General features: G+C 40.4%; 1 protein-coding gene across 1 annotated transcript in view; it reads right to left on the reverse strand.

Moving 5' to 3' along the window:
• SHPK (sedoheptulokinase) overlaps positions 1 to 16,714 on the reverse strand; it is a 39,173-nt gene extending 22,459 nt beyond the window's left edge. Inside the window, exons 1-3 of the mRNA XM_063449306.1 lie at positions 16,491 to 16,714; positions 13,913 to 14,054; positions 4,220 to 4,403 (exon numbers count right to left, since the gene is read on the reverse strand). Of these exons, the coding sequence (XP_063305376.1) occupies positions 4,220 to 4,403; positions 13,913 to 14,054; positions 16,491 to 16,634 (470 nt within the window). The 5' untranslated portion in view covers positions 16,635 to 16,714. The remainder of the gene's footprint in view (positions 1 to 4,219; positions 4,404 to 13,912; positions 14,055 to 16,490) is intronic.
• Positions 16,715 to 16,787: the final 73 nt, after the last annotated feature.

Genomic DNA, 16,787 nt, shown 5'->3' on the forward strand with positions numbered 1-16,787 from the left:
TATAACCACGGTAAAAACCATACCTGATTCTTCACTGCTCTACAATGTATTTGATCTTATGGACGGTATAATATGTACACAACGTTGTATCAGTTATCAGCTATCTCATAGTTACGTATTTTTCTGTATTCAACGGATAGCAATATATGTACATAATACTTTATTAAGAAAATGTCTCTCTCTTAGTCATTTTCTTTTTTGTGTTCTGGGACTGTATATTGTGTACACAACGCCCTATTAGTTAACAGCTATTTAACAGCCATTTGTTTCATAACTAAAACTTTTGGCTTTCTCTTTGTGTTAAACCAGACTTTGATCGCTTTATATTCCACGCACTCTCATATCTCTACCGGACTACATTTACTAACTAATGTGAACACAGTGTGAAAATCTCTATCTCTACTATACTTTTGAATTTATCAGAGTTTATATTTCTGAAATTACCAAAGTGAACACAGTGTTTCATTCTCAATTATCTATTCACTGTGTTATGAACATAGCGTCCTATTTATTAGCACTAATTTAGTGTGATAATCTTAGACATCCTGTTCATAGAGTTATATTAATAGCACTCTACATATTACCATCTTATCAGTCTTATTGTACTTATTAGACTGAGTAATATGTATATAGCGCTATTCTACTAAACAGCCTTCTTTATAGTCACTCCTTGTTCTAGAATCTGATATTTGGCTGTTTTTTATCTATGCTGTAAATCTTTGTGCACTTAGCACTCAGCTATTTCCCATTTTACTCTTATTCTATTAAAGTTATTTTTTATTTTCATTTGTCCTAGGGCACTCAAGTTTCTTTGTCTGTCTAATTACTACTTTGGTAGTGTATTGTGGGTTAACCCCACTACGAGTGTTTCCCTTTAGCTTCCAACTTTTCTTGTTTCTTCATGCGAGTTGTAGTTCAGCCACATCTGGAGGGCCGGAGTTCAGGGAAGCCTGTTCTAGAGTATTGTGACAAACGCACCTCCCACGTATGTTTGCCATGGACTCCTGGAAGATTGTAGAAGCTGGCCTCCTGCCCACCGAATATGGTCCAGGTCTGGGACACCATTTGGGAGTTACCCTGCCCAGCTGCCATTAGTAGCTTTCCCTGGGTGCCCCTGGTTCGGCACTTTCCCTTCATGCCAATAGAACCAAACGCTGGCTCTCTGGCGGCCGTTCGCATGAACCAAACCCACGAACAGTCCCAGTAGTACTTAGCCGCGACCAATATGGAACTAAATTCGGCATGAGGACTTCGCGGTTTCCCGGTCACCTCAGCGGGACTTCGCCACGAATGTTATGGAACTGTTTTCGGCATGAGGTTACCGTGCGGGTCCCGGACAACTTGGTTTGCGGTTTTGAACCACTTTGAAATCCGCCAGGAGACCGCTTTTCGGAGGGAAGGTGCCTAAGACTAAGGGGAACAAATGCTATGCAAGAGCCAGGTGGAGCACCCCGTATTGTGGCCGCAAGAGCTCCCGGAAGTTGACCTGCAAAAGCACCAAACACCTTGGAACTATTTGGGGAATAGGACCACGTGTGCGGCCGGTCAGAACTCTAACACAGTTGCGTTTCCCCTACACTGCATTGATCTGAGCGCTATTTGGAGAACTTGGGCACTCAGATCAGGGCTATTTAATGATGTATTATTTGTGGGGTTATTTTATGTTTTTATTATTTTTGGGGGATTTTTATGTTTTATATTTTTATGTTTGCCTCTCTGTTCCTGGGAGATAATTAGCTTACCAGTCTTTAACGCTATTATACTCCCAGGCCCAGAGATTACTGGTAAGGGCTTGTGGTGAAGACAATAGAGACCCCCTTGCTGGGGTCTGTGTATAAAAAGGCTGTGTGTGTATGCATTAAACCAGTTGTACTCCCAGAACTATGTGTCATCTAGTTACTGGGAGGGGAAGGGCTATAACTCTGCTTAGCACCTTGTTCCATCTCGTGGACGGTTTGGTGGAGAAAGTCTCTCTAAAGACTAGAGTTCCCAGGACTGTGTGTTGTCCAGTCCCTGGGAGGACAGAGAGCTAGTCCCCTATCCTGTTCCAGGACATGGAGGCTTCAGAGGACCCCAGTCAAGCCACGGCACTGGGGAAGAAGCGCTGAGGTTTTCCCCTGTTCCAGCTAGGAAGCGGTCCTTGTCGGAGGTACCCAGCCGGGGTACAGGGAACTCCACTACAAGTATATTTGCACTTTTAGTATCAATCAATTTAAGGAGGTGCAGCTGCATACCCCGTCGTTCCATCAATTTTATGGTCGGTTTGTTTAAGTAGATACTCCCCATTAAGCTGATACTGTATTGCAGGAACTGTGCCAAAAAAAGAGTCAGAAAACTGAAACAAAAAAAAATCACGTAACAAATATATTTTGTGGAATCTCTTCTTGGTTGCTGAAGAGTGAGTTGTAATCCAATAAGTGATCTCCCATACATTCTGTGAGTATTAATGAGCATAAACAAAAGTGATTTCAAGCAGTACAGTATATTTACTGCAAGTGCAGTCCCACTAAAAAAACTAGATGACAAAGTGAAACATTATTATATAGCAGTAACAACTACAAATATGACATCCAAGTGCAGCTGCAGGGGTCGCACTGCTGTTCCATCCTTTTTATATTGGCACTTCAGAGATGTAGGGATCCATGCGATTTTTAATTCAGCACTGTGCATCAAATGTGTGCAAGGACACATTTGATGCCACAACTAAAGTCAATGCAAGCTCACCCATCAATAATGTATATGTCAATACTGGATATTTATAGTGCATTTAAAAGGTATTTTCCTGTAATGGAAACTGAAATTACAAGTAAATTCCTCAACTTTAAAATAAATAAAATATATATTTTTATTGAAAATTATTTTCTTTTTTTTTTTTTTTAAACTTTTTAGCATTTTAATGATTTTCTACATTATGTATTTATGTATGTTATCTCCAGCCTGCACTGTCCCTTTAATAAAGGTCATTATTCTAACCCACTTGTATTTTGTTATACAATATACTTATATACAAAACAGTAATTTTATTTGTTCATGTTAATTATGACTGTTGATCACTTTCCAGCTGTGTTGCGGCAATCAATGACACAGTAGATGCTGCACACACAAAAAGGTCAGGGGCTGTGCATACTTAAAATATGTGTGTTTATAAGCATCCCCTGGGGCCAGAGGAATGGACCAGCTGTAGATACTAATCTTTAAAATCAAGTGTTACCAAGGGACTAATAAAAGCCCTTATTATGCACAGATATGATACACAAGCATTTAATGGTTACAGCAACCTAGATCAATTTAATTTAGAACAAACGCAAATAAAAACATTTATTCACATTAACGAATATTATATTTTGAAACAACGCATTGGGCTTAGTATGGACAAATGCATTTTACTTCCTCAAGAGGTATGCTAAAATTGTCGCCCATGTACAGATGAACTGGCATGCATAGTGCCAGCCATAGGACCAGTTTAAAGGGATACTATAGGCAACAAAACACCTTTAGCTTAATAAGCAGTTTTATAGAATGTGACATGGAAACATAGAATGTGACAGCAGATAAGAACCATTCGGCCCATAAAGTCTGCCCAATTTAATGTACAGATCATGCATTCCACTCTAACTGCTCAATTATCTGCCACTTAGATCTTAACTTACTTTAGTAGTTTTTATCTCCAGTTCTATCAATTGAACTTTCATCACACATGAGGCTCCTAAATGGTAAAGAATTGACCAGGGTAACTGCAGGGGCGTGATCTATACAGCAAAACTGCATCAATAAGCTAAAGATGTTCTGGAACCTGTAGTATCCTGTTAAAACATTTTTTGTTTTCTGCATTTTTAAGTGTTCCCTGGAGATTGCTAATGCTCATACAGGAATAGCACCATTCAGAAGAATCTAGTTCAGCAAAACACTAGCAAGGCAGGCAGTTTTAAAGATAAGTTCATTCTGAAAATTAAAAAGTATATATTTATTCAAATTTGAAGTATACTACTATATAAACAGGGTTATTCAATAAAGTGAGAATTACAAGTGAATTCCAAATTTAAGGTTAACAATATCAAACTAAAAAAATTCAGCTATGGTTTAAGGTCAGCTAGTTCTGGCCTTAAATTTGAAATTCACTTGGAATTCTCACTTAAGTGAATAACCCTGATAAAAAAAGATACAATTTTAAAAAGTGAATTATGTGTAAGTGTGTCTATTCTTAGTTCACTGGTCTTACCTGTTTCTTAAATACCAGAAGATAGTTGCACACCCAAATCCTGTGGCCACGCTGAGATGCGACTGTGGTTTTGGTAAAGAAGACAAGAATTCTGTGCTACAACGTCCATCTTCCCAGGTAATAAGACGACTGACGTCTTTAGCCTCGAAGGTTCTCACGTTTCCACTGTTTATCCAGTGGCACCCTTACAAAAGAAAAAAAAAAGCAAACGTTTAAAATATTTTGCTTTGTATGCAGGGGTCCTCAGATTTTATTGCTGAAAACATTCAGATTATGTTGTTTATGCATGATAAAAACCCCTAGAATAGATCCTGTAAGGGATTATGGGTAACTTTGCAGTGTCTTCTTGTTCACAGGACCCTGTGTTAGCTCAGGAATAACCACCACAATTGATATTTTCAATAACCACCATTTCATACTATTCATAAATTGGCACAACTCTGAGGCCAGACTTCAAAAAGTCTGAGTATGCACCGAGTATTAAATTTGAAAATGGAGATATGGTGAGTACGCACACATTGATTGATATTCTTGCATTAAGTAAATGATATTTACTGTGACCTGTGATATTTCACTTACCGGTATTTTTAGCGCCACCCTATTCTCTGTTTTTTGTTTGATTAAAATTAAATTGTCAAAATCGGGCAAACTCCTACAACTCAGGCTCAGATAGCATTGTGTAAACTGGGCTCCTAAACAGACCTGCATAGAGGGCAATTGGAACTCACCTATGTACAATGTGGGACAAGCAGAAGGTTTTTAGTGAAAAGTAAATGTTAGGTGGGAGGGAGATTGATTGCTAAGACCAAATGTCATAATCATAAAGTCATAGTTTTTAACTTTTAGGCAGAACAAGTAGCTGGGAAGACTATTTTAATTTCTATACATCTCTCTTGGAAAGGAATGAGGAGGATAATGAGCTTTACTAAATAATCTTCAGCTCACATTCAGAAGAGGGTTCAAGCCTAAACGTGAGGAAGGCTAAATGTACTTTATGTGTTAATAAAAGTAACAACAACCAGTAAAACTGATAAAAGGATCAGGAGTGGATATAAGATAGATAACAAGTCAATAGCCGGAACAAGTCAATTACAGTCCATCCAAGATTCACAATATGCATAAAAAGTCCCATAGCTGGTAACTGATAAAGAATAGGAATTATCGAAACAATTAATGCATTATATACCCTTTCTTGTGACACTTTCTACATTTAGTACTGTATTATTCAGCAAGAGGTGCTATTATTATTACTACAGTATATATTTCGTAGCACTTAAGAACATTATGCTACATTGTTTCTATTATCCCAACTAATTATCAACCACCAGGTTTGGGACTTTTTATGGATATTAGAAATATTGGATGGATTCTATCTATTTGACCTCATTTGGTTTTTACCTTATTTTTCTGTTATTGACTTGTTAATATGTTATATCAGCTCCTGGTCTATTATTATCAGTTTTACTGATTGGTGTTACTTTTATTTTATTAGGTGGTTTTATAGGGTGACATCATGACTAGTTTCAGAGCGATATTTAGTAGCCCTGTTTTTTATGTGGTTTTCCCTATAAGCTCTTTCTATTCTATTTATCATTTAGGAGTTACTAGGATCGATGATGCACATAATGAATTGTTCCACTGTCCAGTGTGCAGCAATTTTCTTGTTTGTGGCAGCTGAATGGAGGTTTATGGGATAAAATTTAGAACCCATTGACCGGGAATGCGAGACTTCTGATTGGTAGATGCTCTTCCTGTTGAGAGACTAGTTCACATGAAATTGCCGTTTGAGGATCTTAAAAAAAATAATTGTTCTCATTTAAATTTCATTGCCTTTTAATGCACTCCATATAATGTGTTAAACCAGAAGGCCACTACCATTGTTTGCCTTTAACCAGGGCCGGTGCAAGGATTTTTGGGTACATAGGCGAAGATGTATTTTTCCGCCCCCCCCCCCCCCCCCCCCCCATTCAAAAATGACATCTTCACCTATGTGCCTCTTAACCAGCCCCTCTCCCCGTCCATTATTGGTCCCCTCCCTTCCCTGTCCCTTAGTGTTCTTCTGACAGTCACACACACTCAATGACAAACACAGAGACTCACTGATCTGACACACACACACTGATTGACACTCATTGACAGACACACTGATAGTCACACACAGACTCAATGACAAAGATACTCTCACTGATTTGACAGACACTCACAAACACACACTGACAGACACACACATACACTGACACACTCACATGCAACACTCATACAATCACTCAGACACACATACACTCACTCACGCACACACTCAGTCACTCACGCACACACTCACACACTCACGCACACACTCACAGTCACTCACAGACACACATACACTCACGCACACACTCACAGACACACATACACTCACTCACGCACACACTCACAGTAACACATACACTCACTCACGCACACAGAGACACTCACAGACACTCACTCACACACACTGACACTCACACAGACACTCACTCACACAGAGACACATACACACTAAGACACACAGACACTCACTCACACAGAGACACATACACTCACTTAGTCACACACACTCACACACAGACACTCACACACTCACTCACAGACACACACACACTCTCACACAGAGACACATACTCACTCACAGACACACACACAGACACTCACTCACACACACACTCACAGACACTCACAGACACACAGACACTCACACACACACACTCTAACACAGACACTCACACACACACACTCTAACACAGACACTCACACACAGACACTCTCACACACAGACACTCTCACACACAGACACATCACATACATTCACAAATTATTTTAATAAATAAATAATATCCACCCAGCCTCCCTACCTGGAGAGCTGGTGTGGATCATTCCCTGGGGTCCAGTGGGGCTGCTGGGCGGCGTGCGGCAGTGCTGCGATCAGGCGCTGCGAGGGAGCTCTAACCTCTCTGCTCTGCTCCCTCGCGGGCTGTCTGCTGATGCCGCGGGAGCCGGAATATGACGTCATATTCCGGCTCCCGCGGCATCACTAGACAGCGCGCGAGGGAGCAGAGCAGAGAGGTTAGAGCTCCCTCGCAGCGCCTGATCGCAGCACTGCCGCGCCGGGGGCGGAGATGGTGGCCGGCAGGAGGGAGAGCTTCCCTCCTGCCGGTCACTGAAATCTTGCGCCCCCGGAGCCGGTGCGCCCTAAGGCGGCCGCCTGTGCCGCCTTATGGACGCGCCGGCCCTGCCTTTAACTGATACATTCATTTGGGAATACTTAAAAGAGAACATAAAGAATAAGCAATTGAGTAGAATATATTGATATTTTATAAATACTCTAAATAATGCACTTCAGAGTGTCTATAAACAATAATAATTAATACTGCGGCATATCCCACTCACGATGTGAACTAATTAATTACATAATAACCTTCTTAAGGCCGCTTCATTCCTTAAACCTCTAATTCAAAATAACCCTTACATGCATTCAACTATTGCACATAACAGTTACATAGTTACATGGCTGAAAAGAGACTTGCGTCCATCAAGTTCATCCTTCCTCACATGTTTTTGCTGTTGATCCAAAAGAAGGCAAAAAACTAGTCTGAAGCACTTCCAATTTTGCAACAAACTAGGAAAAAAATCATTCTTGACCCCAAAAATAGCAGTCTCCTTCAAGCAGCTATTACCCCACTAATTAGAAATGATATCCCTGTATGTTATGTTTTTGCAAGTATGTATCTAATTGCAGCTTAAACATCTGTATGGACTCTGATATTTGGTAGTGAAATACATACTCTGGCAATACACCAGGTGTGAGAATCATACATCAATTCCATCGCTTTAGATGTTAATCAGAAAATAATGCTTCAATCTTAATTCAATTTATACAGACTATAGATATTATACATAAGCTAAAACGTGATTTTGCATAGAATATATGAAGTATATACTCTGCAGCTCATCGGGGGCTGCCATTTGTTTATCTTTATCTGTGGTATGTCTGGTTTGTGGACATGTCCAAATTACAGCTGTATTCTGAGTGCACCATACTGCCACCAAGCAATCTGAAAACAGATATGATTAGCATTATCATAATTCCTTGTTGAGCTCTATATTGTTTGGGTCTGGGACCTTTTTGGTATATGCAAGCCCATTCGCTCCATTACATTTTCTCACCCCACCATATATTGAGTGTGGAAACAAGAAGGTTATTTATCATCTACTGCTTAACACAAACCCCTCGTTTCCTGCTCATCAGGTGAGGGGATAGGAAGCTCCTGCTTACTAATGGGTCATAATTTACTATAGTATTGCGTTAGGAGCTTCATGTGCCTGGAACAAATAATTACAGTGGGCCTAGTAGGCTTCACATACGTCCGGCTTTGGGCGGACATGTCCTCCTTTCTGAACATTTAGTCCTCTATCTGGCAGGCTGCTTAATTACACTATGATATGTCCAACCAAAAATGTTTTTGCGGGTTCCTGGGATAAGCCTCTACCACACAATTCATCCTACAAAACACTACATGGTACAATCCTAGGCAAATTAAGCTTGGAACACTTGCTTGGCTGCTTCCTGTATTTAGGATCCACAAGGGTGTTAACATAAAGCTTGATTTTATTCACAAGCCAAAATACAGATTTCACTGCTAGGCATACACATTGTAAATTAAACAAAAATAGTTGTAATAGGCATTGGACATCAGTCTACATCACTGAGTTCTAAACAATTGTCAATCATTAGACAAAAAGGCTGTGTCTTCTATGGTAAGAGACTCAGAGCTGTGCAGAAGAGGCTTACAGAGTGTCTTGCAATCTGTCCATAGGTCACTGTGATAAGCTTAGTTCTTAAAGAAGAATCATCACAAATGTAATTAGCTTTAATGAATTATCAGAGATTTTGTTATTTGCAATCCCTGCAATTGTGCACAGCTCTTTCAATAAAAATTCCAATATACAGATATTTACCCTTTACCAGCCAAAGAAATGCTTGCAAGTGACTATTCATTTCTCTGGCACTCATCCGGGGTCAAATTATTTCTTCCCAACTTAATTATCTTTTAGTAAATGTTTATTTTTAGAACATGCCCTCTTTTTTTTTTTTTTTACTCAAAAGTCATTTTTTATTTTAATATACAGCCCTCCTCAAAATTATTTCATCTGGTAATCATAAGCCATGGCTACCAACATATTAATAATAGCAGACAGACGCAAGGACATTAATTTAATGTTACACTCCTGACACCATCATCATTTCAGTTCCCTACAGTGGTTATGGTGCTTGTAATGCCCTGGTGCTCCCTCCAATGTAAGTGGTCAAACTGTGTAGTAAGCCCAGGTTTAGTGATAGGCTTACACTCTGCCAATGAGCTAAAATTGCAATGGACTTTGCTCAGGACTCCCTTCCAGCATTCACTTCCTGCAGAGAGGAGACACGGAGATGCAACCGCAGACACCGGGTAAGAAGCGAAACCATTACCAATCCGTTTGACTATTTACATTGGGAGCAACTTGGAAGTCTGTTTAGGGCACAGTAGGTAATAGGGCTTGTAAAGGAAAACAGCTGCATGGGCTAGTAAAGGGAAACAGACAGATCTCCCTTACTAGCCAGTGAATTAAAGAAAGAAAAAAAAAATGTGGAGAGAGTTCCGGCAGATTTAAGATGATCTGGGGCCCTATTGTGAATGGGTACAGGGCCACTTGAAACTAAAGTTGCAGAGTCTAGCACAATGTCCCCAAAGCCCTGGCAGGTTGTCCATGACGGTGCTGGTTTGGGATCTTGTACAGAGATAGTTATGAGCAGAGCTCAGTCCCCTTTCTCTTCCTGTCTTGAGTGTTATATCTAAACAGTGGGATAAGGGATTATGGGTCAGGGGAAATGTAATTGGGACTCTTGGGCATGAAGTGATGCTGGGATTATGGAACAGGGGATGAATGTGATTGGGACTATATGACTGTATGAGGGCACTGCTATATTAAAGGAGAGTGCAAAACTACAGGTGGACATGGAAATTAGGATAATGAGCTTGGCTTTGGGGACATATTGTGATAGGAAGTACGCTACAAGGAATTGCGTATTATTAGAGTGATAAGGCAATGGTAAAATATAGCTGTGGTGATGCAACACCCTTTAACCCCTTAAGGACCAAACTTCTGGAATAAAACGGAATCATGACAAGTCACACGTGTCATGTGTCCTTAAGGGGTTAAGTACCATAACCACTTCAGCTTATTGTAGTAGTTATGGTACTATCAAGTTGTGCCTGCCATCTTACTTCGAAATTCCCTGCGGTTTTCTCTCTTTTCTGCTAAATCGTCATTTTGAGACATATTACTTTGTGATTTTAAAAAATTATTTTATACTAAAAATGCAAGTTCCTAAAAATACAAGGACAGATGGCAGTGGTAGTTTACTGAAATGTGAATTGTCAGAAATAGAAAAAGAACTTTAAAATGTTAGGCTAAAATATTTTTTGGGGGGAATTTAGCTAATGGGACCTCATTTAACCCCTTAAGGACACATGACGTGTGTGACACGTCATGATTCCCTTTTATTCCAGAAGTTTGGTCCTTAAGGGGTTAAATTTGCTCACAATATATTTCTCACAATTTACATTTTAGGAAGGACAATCACTCATTTAATATTGTTCACTAAATAAAATAGGTTGTACATGCCTAGAAGGGTTTCCATAGAAACTGCGGTGTGCAATTACTTGATTATTTTGCTGTCAGCATGTTAATTCCACATACTGCTTGGCATCATTCCTCGTGTACCTACCAACAGTTTGTGCAATCTACAGCTGTCTAGAAAAACATGGCTGAGGTGATAGCTCAACAATCTACTTTAAAAGGAACACTCCAAGTACTATAACTACTACAGCTTGTCGTAGTGGTTACAGTGCCCTCCTGCGAGAAAATAGTCAAACCATTTAAGAACTTCTACTAACCCTCGTGGGCGTGTCCAACTTCCTCCAGGGTGTCCTTGTCACAGCTGTACTCTTGCGTACAACATTAAGGTCTATGGAGAATCCAGTTAGACCCTAATTAGATAGAGCCAATTCCTTGCAGCAGCCTTCACTGATAACAGCTAGGGGGATTGCTCTGCCCAGTGTTCCTACTCTGTCTTACTATGTCGCATGACTGGGTTGGAATTTCATTGAAATTCCAACACAGTCAGAATGAGTATTTCATAAAGTTTCTATCTTTATGAAATAGTAATTTTTCAGGGAGAGGGGGTGACAGGGATGCTTTAACAAAATATATATGTATACATTTTTGGGTCATTGAGTTTCCCTTTAACGGACTCTGAACTTATAACCTATATTCTCCTTTTCTGAGCATATCTAGTCTGTCCTGGGGCACTATGCTTTGGCTGCAGGATTCATTGTGAAGATCTTCTTCATGGAAGGTACAATCATGTCCATCAACTCTCTCTTTCAGCATACAGAAATATTATATCAGTGGTCTGTGCCAAAAGAGGCACGTTGTTCTATGTCCTGCAGTCTCAAAAATGAGGATGTACAGAATGCATAGGGAGCTGATGCCTCCCTGCCAGTGCAATTTAATTTCTGAATTCTAAAACATACAAGAAAATGTGCCCTGCTGTGAAGCACTTTGCACCACAACAAATCCTGAAAATTTGTTTTATGAGAATGAAGGTTACATGAATTTCAGTTAAAGACAAGGTCTAACGCTCAACAGAAAGCGCATGTTAGAGTTTTCATGATAATGTTAAATAGGAACATACAGACTAGCATACAGACTTGAATAACTGTTCTCCTTTGGGAGGGACAAAGTAAAAAGCTCAGTGTTTTCAATATTTCAGTCTTTGTGTGGGTTACATGGTTGTGGCAGCTTCAAAACTTGATGGCATTGAAAAAAGTGTATATAGATGTTCAATAGTATACTTTCTGTTTAGACCAGTGGTAGTCAACCACTAGATTTGAAGTGAAGGAAGGAAGAACATTTTAGAATCAAAAGAGATACATAAGTGGGCGGTAGGTATTAAAAAGGTTGACAACCCTGGTCTAGACAAATGGACACTATCTACAGGGGATTAAACAAAATACAAACCGAACAGTGATATTTGATTACAATAAGGGAAATGGATATATCAAGTCACACAAATTAAAATGTAATTTATTTATTTTTTCCAAATCTTTTTATTAACCTTTTATCAAAACAATGTAGATTTCAAAACAAACAAAAAAAAACATTAAATATGATTAATATGAATAAACCAACAAACAGCCAATTAAATATATACAAAAATAAAAATAAAAAAAAAATCAGGTTGAGGTTAGAATTTACATTTCAAATTAAGACATGCATCTGGCATATTGCTGTTAAGCCTTTTCACACTGGTTGTCATTCTCTACAGGTTTGCCAAAATATAGTGTGTAACCAGATATCACCAAAACTTGGCAGACTGCAGCAAGGATTTTTTTTTAATTTTTTTTTTTAGAAACAAATCTGCACTTTATCTTAAATAGAATAAAAAACAAAAACAAAAAAACACTCTTTACACACTGCATTACAGCAAGCTAAACTGCTTTGGGGTTCCAGAGTTTCCCTTTAAGTAGATTTCAGGTAACACATAGTGTAAAATATAGGGACTGAATGGTGTGAATTCACCATTAGAATATATATTTTATAATTTACTATCCTCTCCAGAATAATAACACTGGTGATTTATCACAACCCTCACTTCAATTTTACATCTTGAAAGGTAACACATACTGTGGTTTTGGTTTATTCACTTCTACCTTACATACTGACTATAAACTAAAGCATGGGTCCTCAAACTCCGGCCCCCCAGATGTTGCTGAACTACAACTCCCATGATTCTCTGGCTATCTATGGAATTCAAAGGATCATGGAAGTTGTAGTTCAACAACATCTGGGGGGCCGGAGTTTGAGGACCCATGAACTAAAGGGTCAATGATGTGGTGGGTGCCATGTCCCTGCAGTATAAAATAATGCAGGGTTTAAATGCTTCTAGTGAATGTCACTCCAACAGCCACAAGAGGAGCTACCAACAAAATAGAGTGAAACTCTGCTATTCCAATCAGATAATCTCAGAGTCCATCTGATTGACAGCGTTTTCAGCGTTTCCAGTGCAGCGTTTCCCTGCGAAGGCACACTAGCTTCCCAATTCTTTCCTACGGGAAAGAACTGGCTTGACTAAGAGCGTCAATCCCAATGATCTAAGACAGGAATGCATGGCCAGACCAGGACACAGCAGCCGGGTGTGGGAGAAAGGCCAAGTGAACTTAATTTTAGCTCCTTACAAAGAGGGCGGTGACCTAAACATTTAACATGGCGTTAGAATAAACATTTGTATTCCTAACGCTATAGTGTCTTTTTCATTTAAAATTATGTTTACATTATAAACACACATAGAAAGTGAAGCTATCACTTCTCCTGGCTCTAAGGCAACCACATGGAAACCACTATTTGTACTCTGCCCAATAGGTGAAGCAGAGATTTGTTAAAGGTAAGTTAACACTTCATGTAAAGAGGATAGGGGGCAAAGTTGGCCCAAAAGATAAAACATATCTCCTGTCCTACAAATAAATGTATTATTTTATGATGCTGGAGTGTTCCTTTAAAAGCAAGAGCTCACTGACACAACTGACCCTCCTCTGTACATAGTTTTTTACGGATATCACCTGAATGCTACACCTGCATTTCTTTTCCAGAACACAGCTCCGTGCATTTGTCCAGAGATCCCAATACGTGAGACCTTTGCAAGTCTTTCTCTGGGCAACGCTGTGAGACACCCATTCAGAGCTCCTATTATCTTGGAGACATCTTGTTCTTTCCCCTGCAAAGCAAAAAGACAATAATCACCTTCTAGCCACTTCCATCTAACCTTTTGCCAACCAATATAGAATACAGAGAAAATACTTGTTTTGCGTTGTAATATAAGAAAGATTGAAAAAAAAAAAAAAACCTCACTTCTCTTACCTGCTGCAGCATTTGTGGCTTAACAGAGAACCAACTTTAGCTGACAGTCTCTGTATTTTACACTGAGGCAAGATTTTTATTTTTTTTTGACAGGAACACTTCAAGAATCATAATCAGAACATATCACTTTCGTAGTTATGGTGCCAGAAGTGCCCTGACCCCCCTTCAAACCATTTTTGAACGATTTGATGAACAGCCTGGGATCCATCAGATGCTGATCCCCAACGTCACCTTTAAGGACAGAGTTGGAAGCTCTCGGTGTCTGACTAAAGCCCTGTAGTTTATTAGTTGATAGCAGTCAGCTGATTCTCTTAGTTGGACCTGCACTGCATAGCTCATGAGAGTTCATAGAAGGGGTAATTAAAGTTCAAATTATTTGAGCATGAAAAAGTGATACAGTATATTAAATAAAATCTATAGTCCCGAGAATAACACTTTTTCAGGACTATAAAGTCCCTGCCATTCTAGTGACTTCTGACCCTTTACTTACCCTTTTTCCAGCACTAAGACACAGCCGTTGCAGAAGCAATATCCACCTCTTTAGTTGTCATCAAACACGATGACTTATTGCAGACTTTTCCCCCCAATCATATGCTACCCATAGATAAACAGTGTGGATGAAAAATGCATGCCCGGTAAATGCCGCACTCTATGCTAATCTATGAGAAGCATCAGTGCTGCAGACATTGTGTTGATATGATGTTCAACGTGCTCAGTCTGTCTCAGTTGTTGGTGCAGAAGGCTGGGTGGACTCTTCTAATGCTGGTTGCTTTACAGTTCACATCACTCAGTACTGTCAGTGATTGAGCTGTGTGCATAACTTTGATAAATAAGGTTTTTTTTAGAGTGAAGGGCTGTGGCCAAAGGGGCAGTCTTATGGTGCGGCATTCTAAAAAAAACTAAACTTTTTTTTAATGCAAAAACTATAAAAATATTTTAGCGTGCAAAAAATACAGCATATTAATGAGCGAAAAACGTATCAAATCTATGAAAGTTGCATTGGTGCCTGGAGAATGCGTCAGTTCCAGAGTACTTTCAATATTTTGACAGTGACGGATCTGGTGTTGATATCATGCATGGGAAGTTTTACTTCCCTCAAGTTGTCCATTGCAGGTCCTCTTTAGCTGCTTGTGCTTCAGTTACCAGTAGCTGCTGTTCTTTGCTGTACTCTATGTCTGGTCAATGGCAGATCCCGCAAGATCCCCCCATAGATTGATGCCCGAATCCCACAGTCTTTACTTGTGACGGCTGCTGGGATTGGAAACAAGTTCATGGTGGAACACTGCATTTTGTTAACCTTAGACTAGTTCCCAACTTTGCTGTGCTTCCAGTTCAGCTGTTTTGGCCTTAAAGGGACGCTATAGGCACCCATAAACTTCATCTCATTTCCCTTAACCCTGCAATTGTATTTATTGCAGTTATTGATAAACTGCAATAATTACCTTGCAGTGTTAACTCCACCTCTTGTGGCTGTATACCTGGTATACAGACACTAGAGGCACATCCGGGTCGTTAGCGGACTTTTGATCCAATAAATGACGCTGGGCTCCTGACGCTCCACGTAAGGACATTCAGTGTCCCATGACGTAGTTCTAATGCGGTTGCAGCACTCGCCACACATTAGGTCCCTGAAGCAAAGCAGACGCTGAACCTGGACCAGCACTGAGGGATATCGGCGCTTGCATCAGGTAAAAGACAGAAGAGTTTTAACGCTTCCAGCGCCATGTGAGAGGGGGAGGGTGCGACCAAGAGGGAAATGGGGGGGAACTATTGGTCACAATAGAGCTAGGAAAACAACTTTGTTTTCCTAGCACTATAGTTTCCCTCTAAATTTTAAAGTCACTGTGAATTCCATACAATTCTCACTGTAATGCATAACTCTGTTTGTCTTACGGTATCTTGGGATTGCGTTGGATCCACTTTCACAAACAGAATACAAAAAAATAAATAAATGTTGAAGTAGGCATTCACTGTGAGCTGTTCACCTCTTTTTATTTATTTCACTTATTTCCCTTTCACAGATATTTATTTTATGCCGATGTAATTTGTAGAGCGGTGACGTCACGCCGGGGGATGTAATTTGTAGAGCGGTGACGTCACGCCGGGGGATGTAATTTGTAGAGCGGTGACGTCACGCCGGGGATGTAATTTGTAGAGCGGTGACGTCACGCCGGGGATGTAATTTGTAGAGCGGTGACGTCACGTCGGGGATGTAATTTGTAGAGCGGTGACGTCACGCCGGTGATGTAATAACCGTGTCCCCGGCTGGTGCCGCACTCGGGGCCATACTCACCCGCAGGCCGCTCTCGCTCTCCGCGCCGGCCCGGGTGTCCCGGCTCTGGCTGCTCACCACATGCCCGGAGCTGGCTGCCAGTAACACGGCCTTCACCGAGCTAGTGCCCACATCAACACCCAGCACCAGCGAGCTGTCCGCCATCTCCAAACACGGCCAGGTGGGACGGAAGCGGGCAGGGACACTTCGCGAATAGGGCGCAATGAGGAAAAACAGGGCAGCTGAGATCACGTGACCAGCGTTCAGAGTCACGTGACTGATTAGGAAGAGGAGGCAGCGCCTGGGGTCATGTGACTG

This window comes from Pelobates fuscus, chromosome 1, assembly GCF_036172605.1.
Source record: "Pelobates fuscus isolate aPelFus1 chromosome 1, aPelFus1.pri, whole genome shotgun sequence".
Classification (NCBI taxonomy): Eukaryota; Metazoa; Chordata; class Amphibia; order Anura; family Pelobatidae; genus Pelobates; species Pelobates fuscus.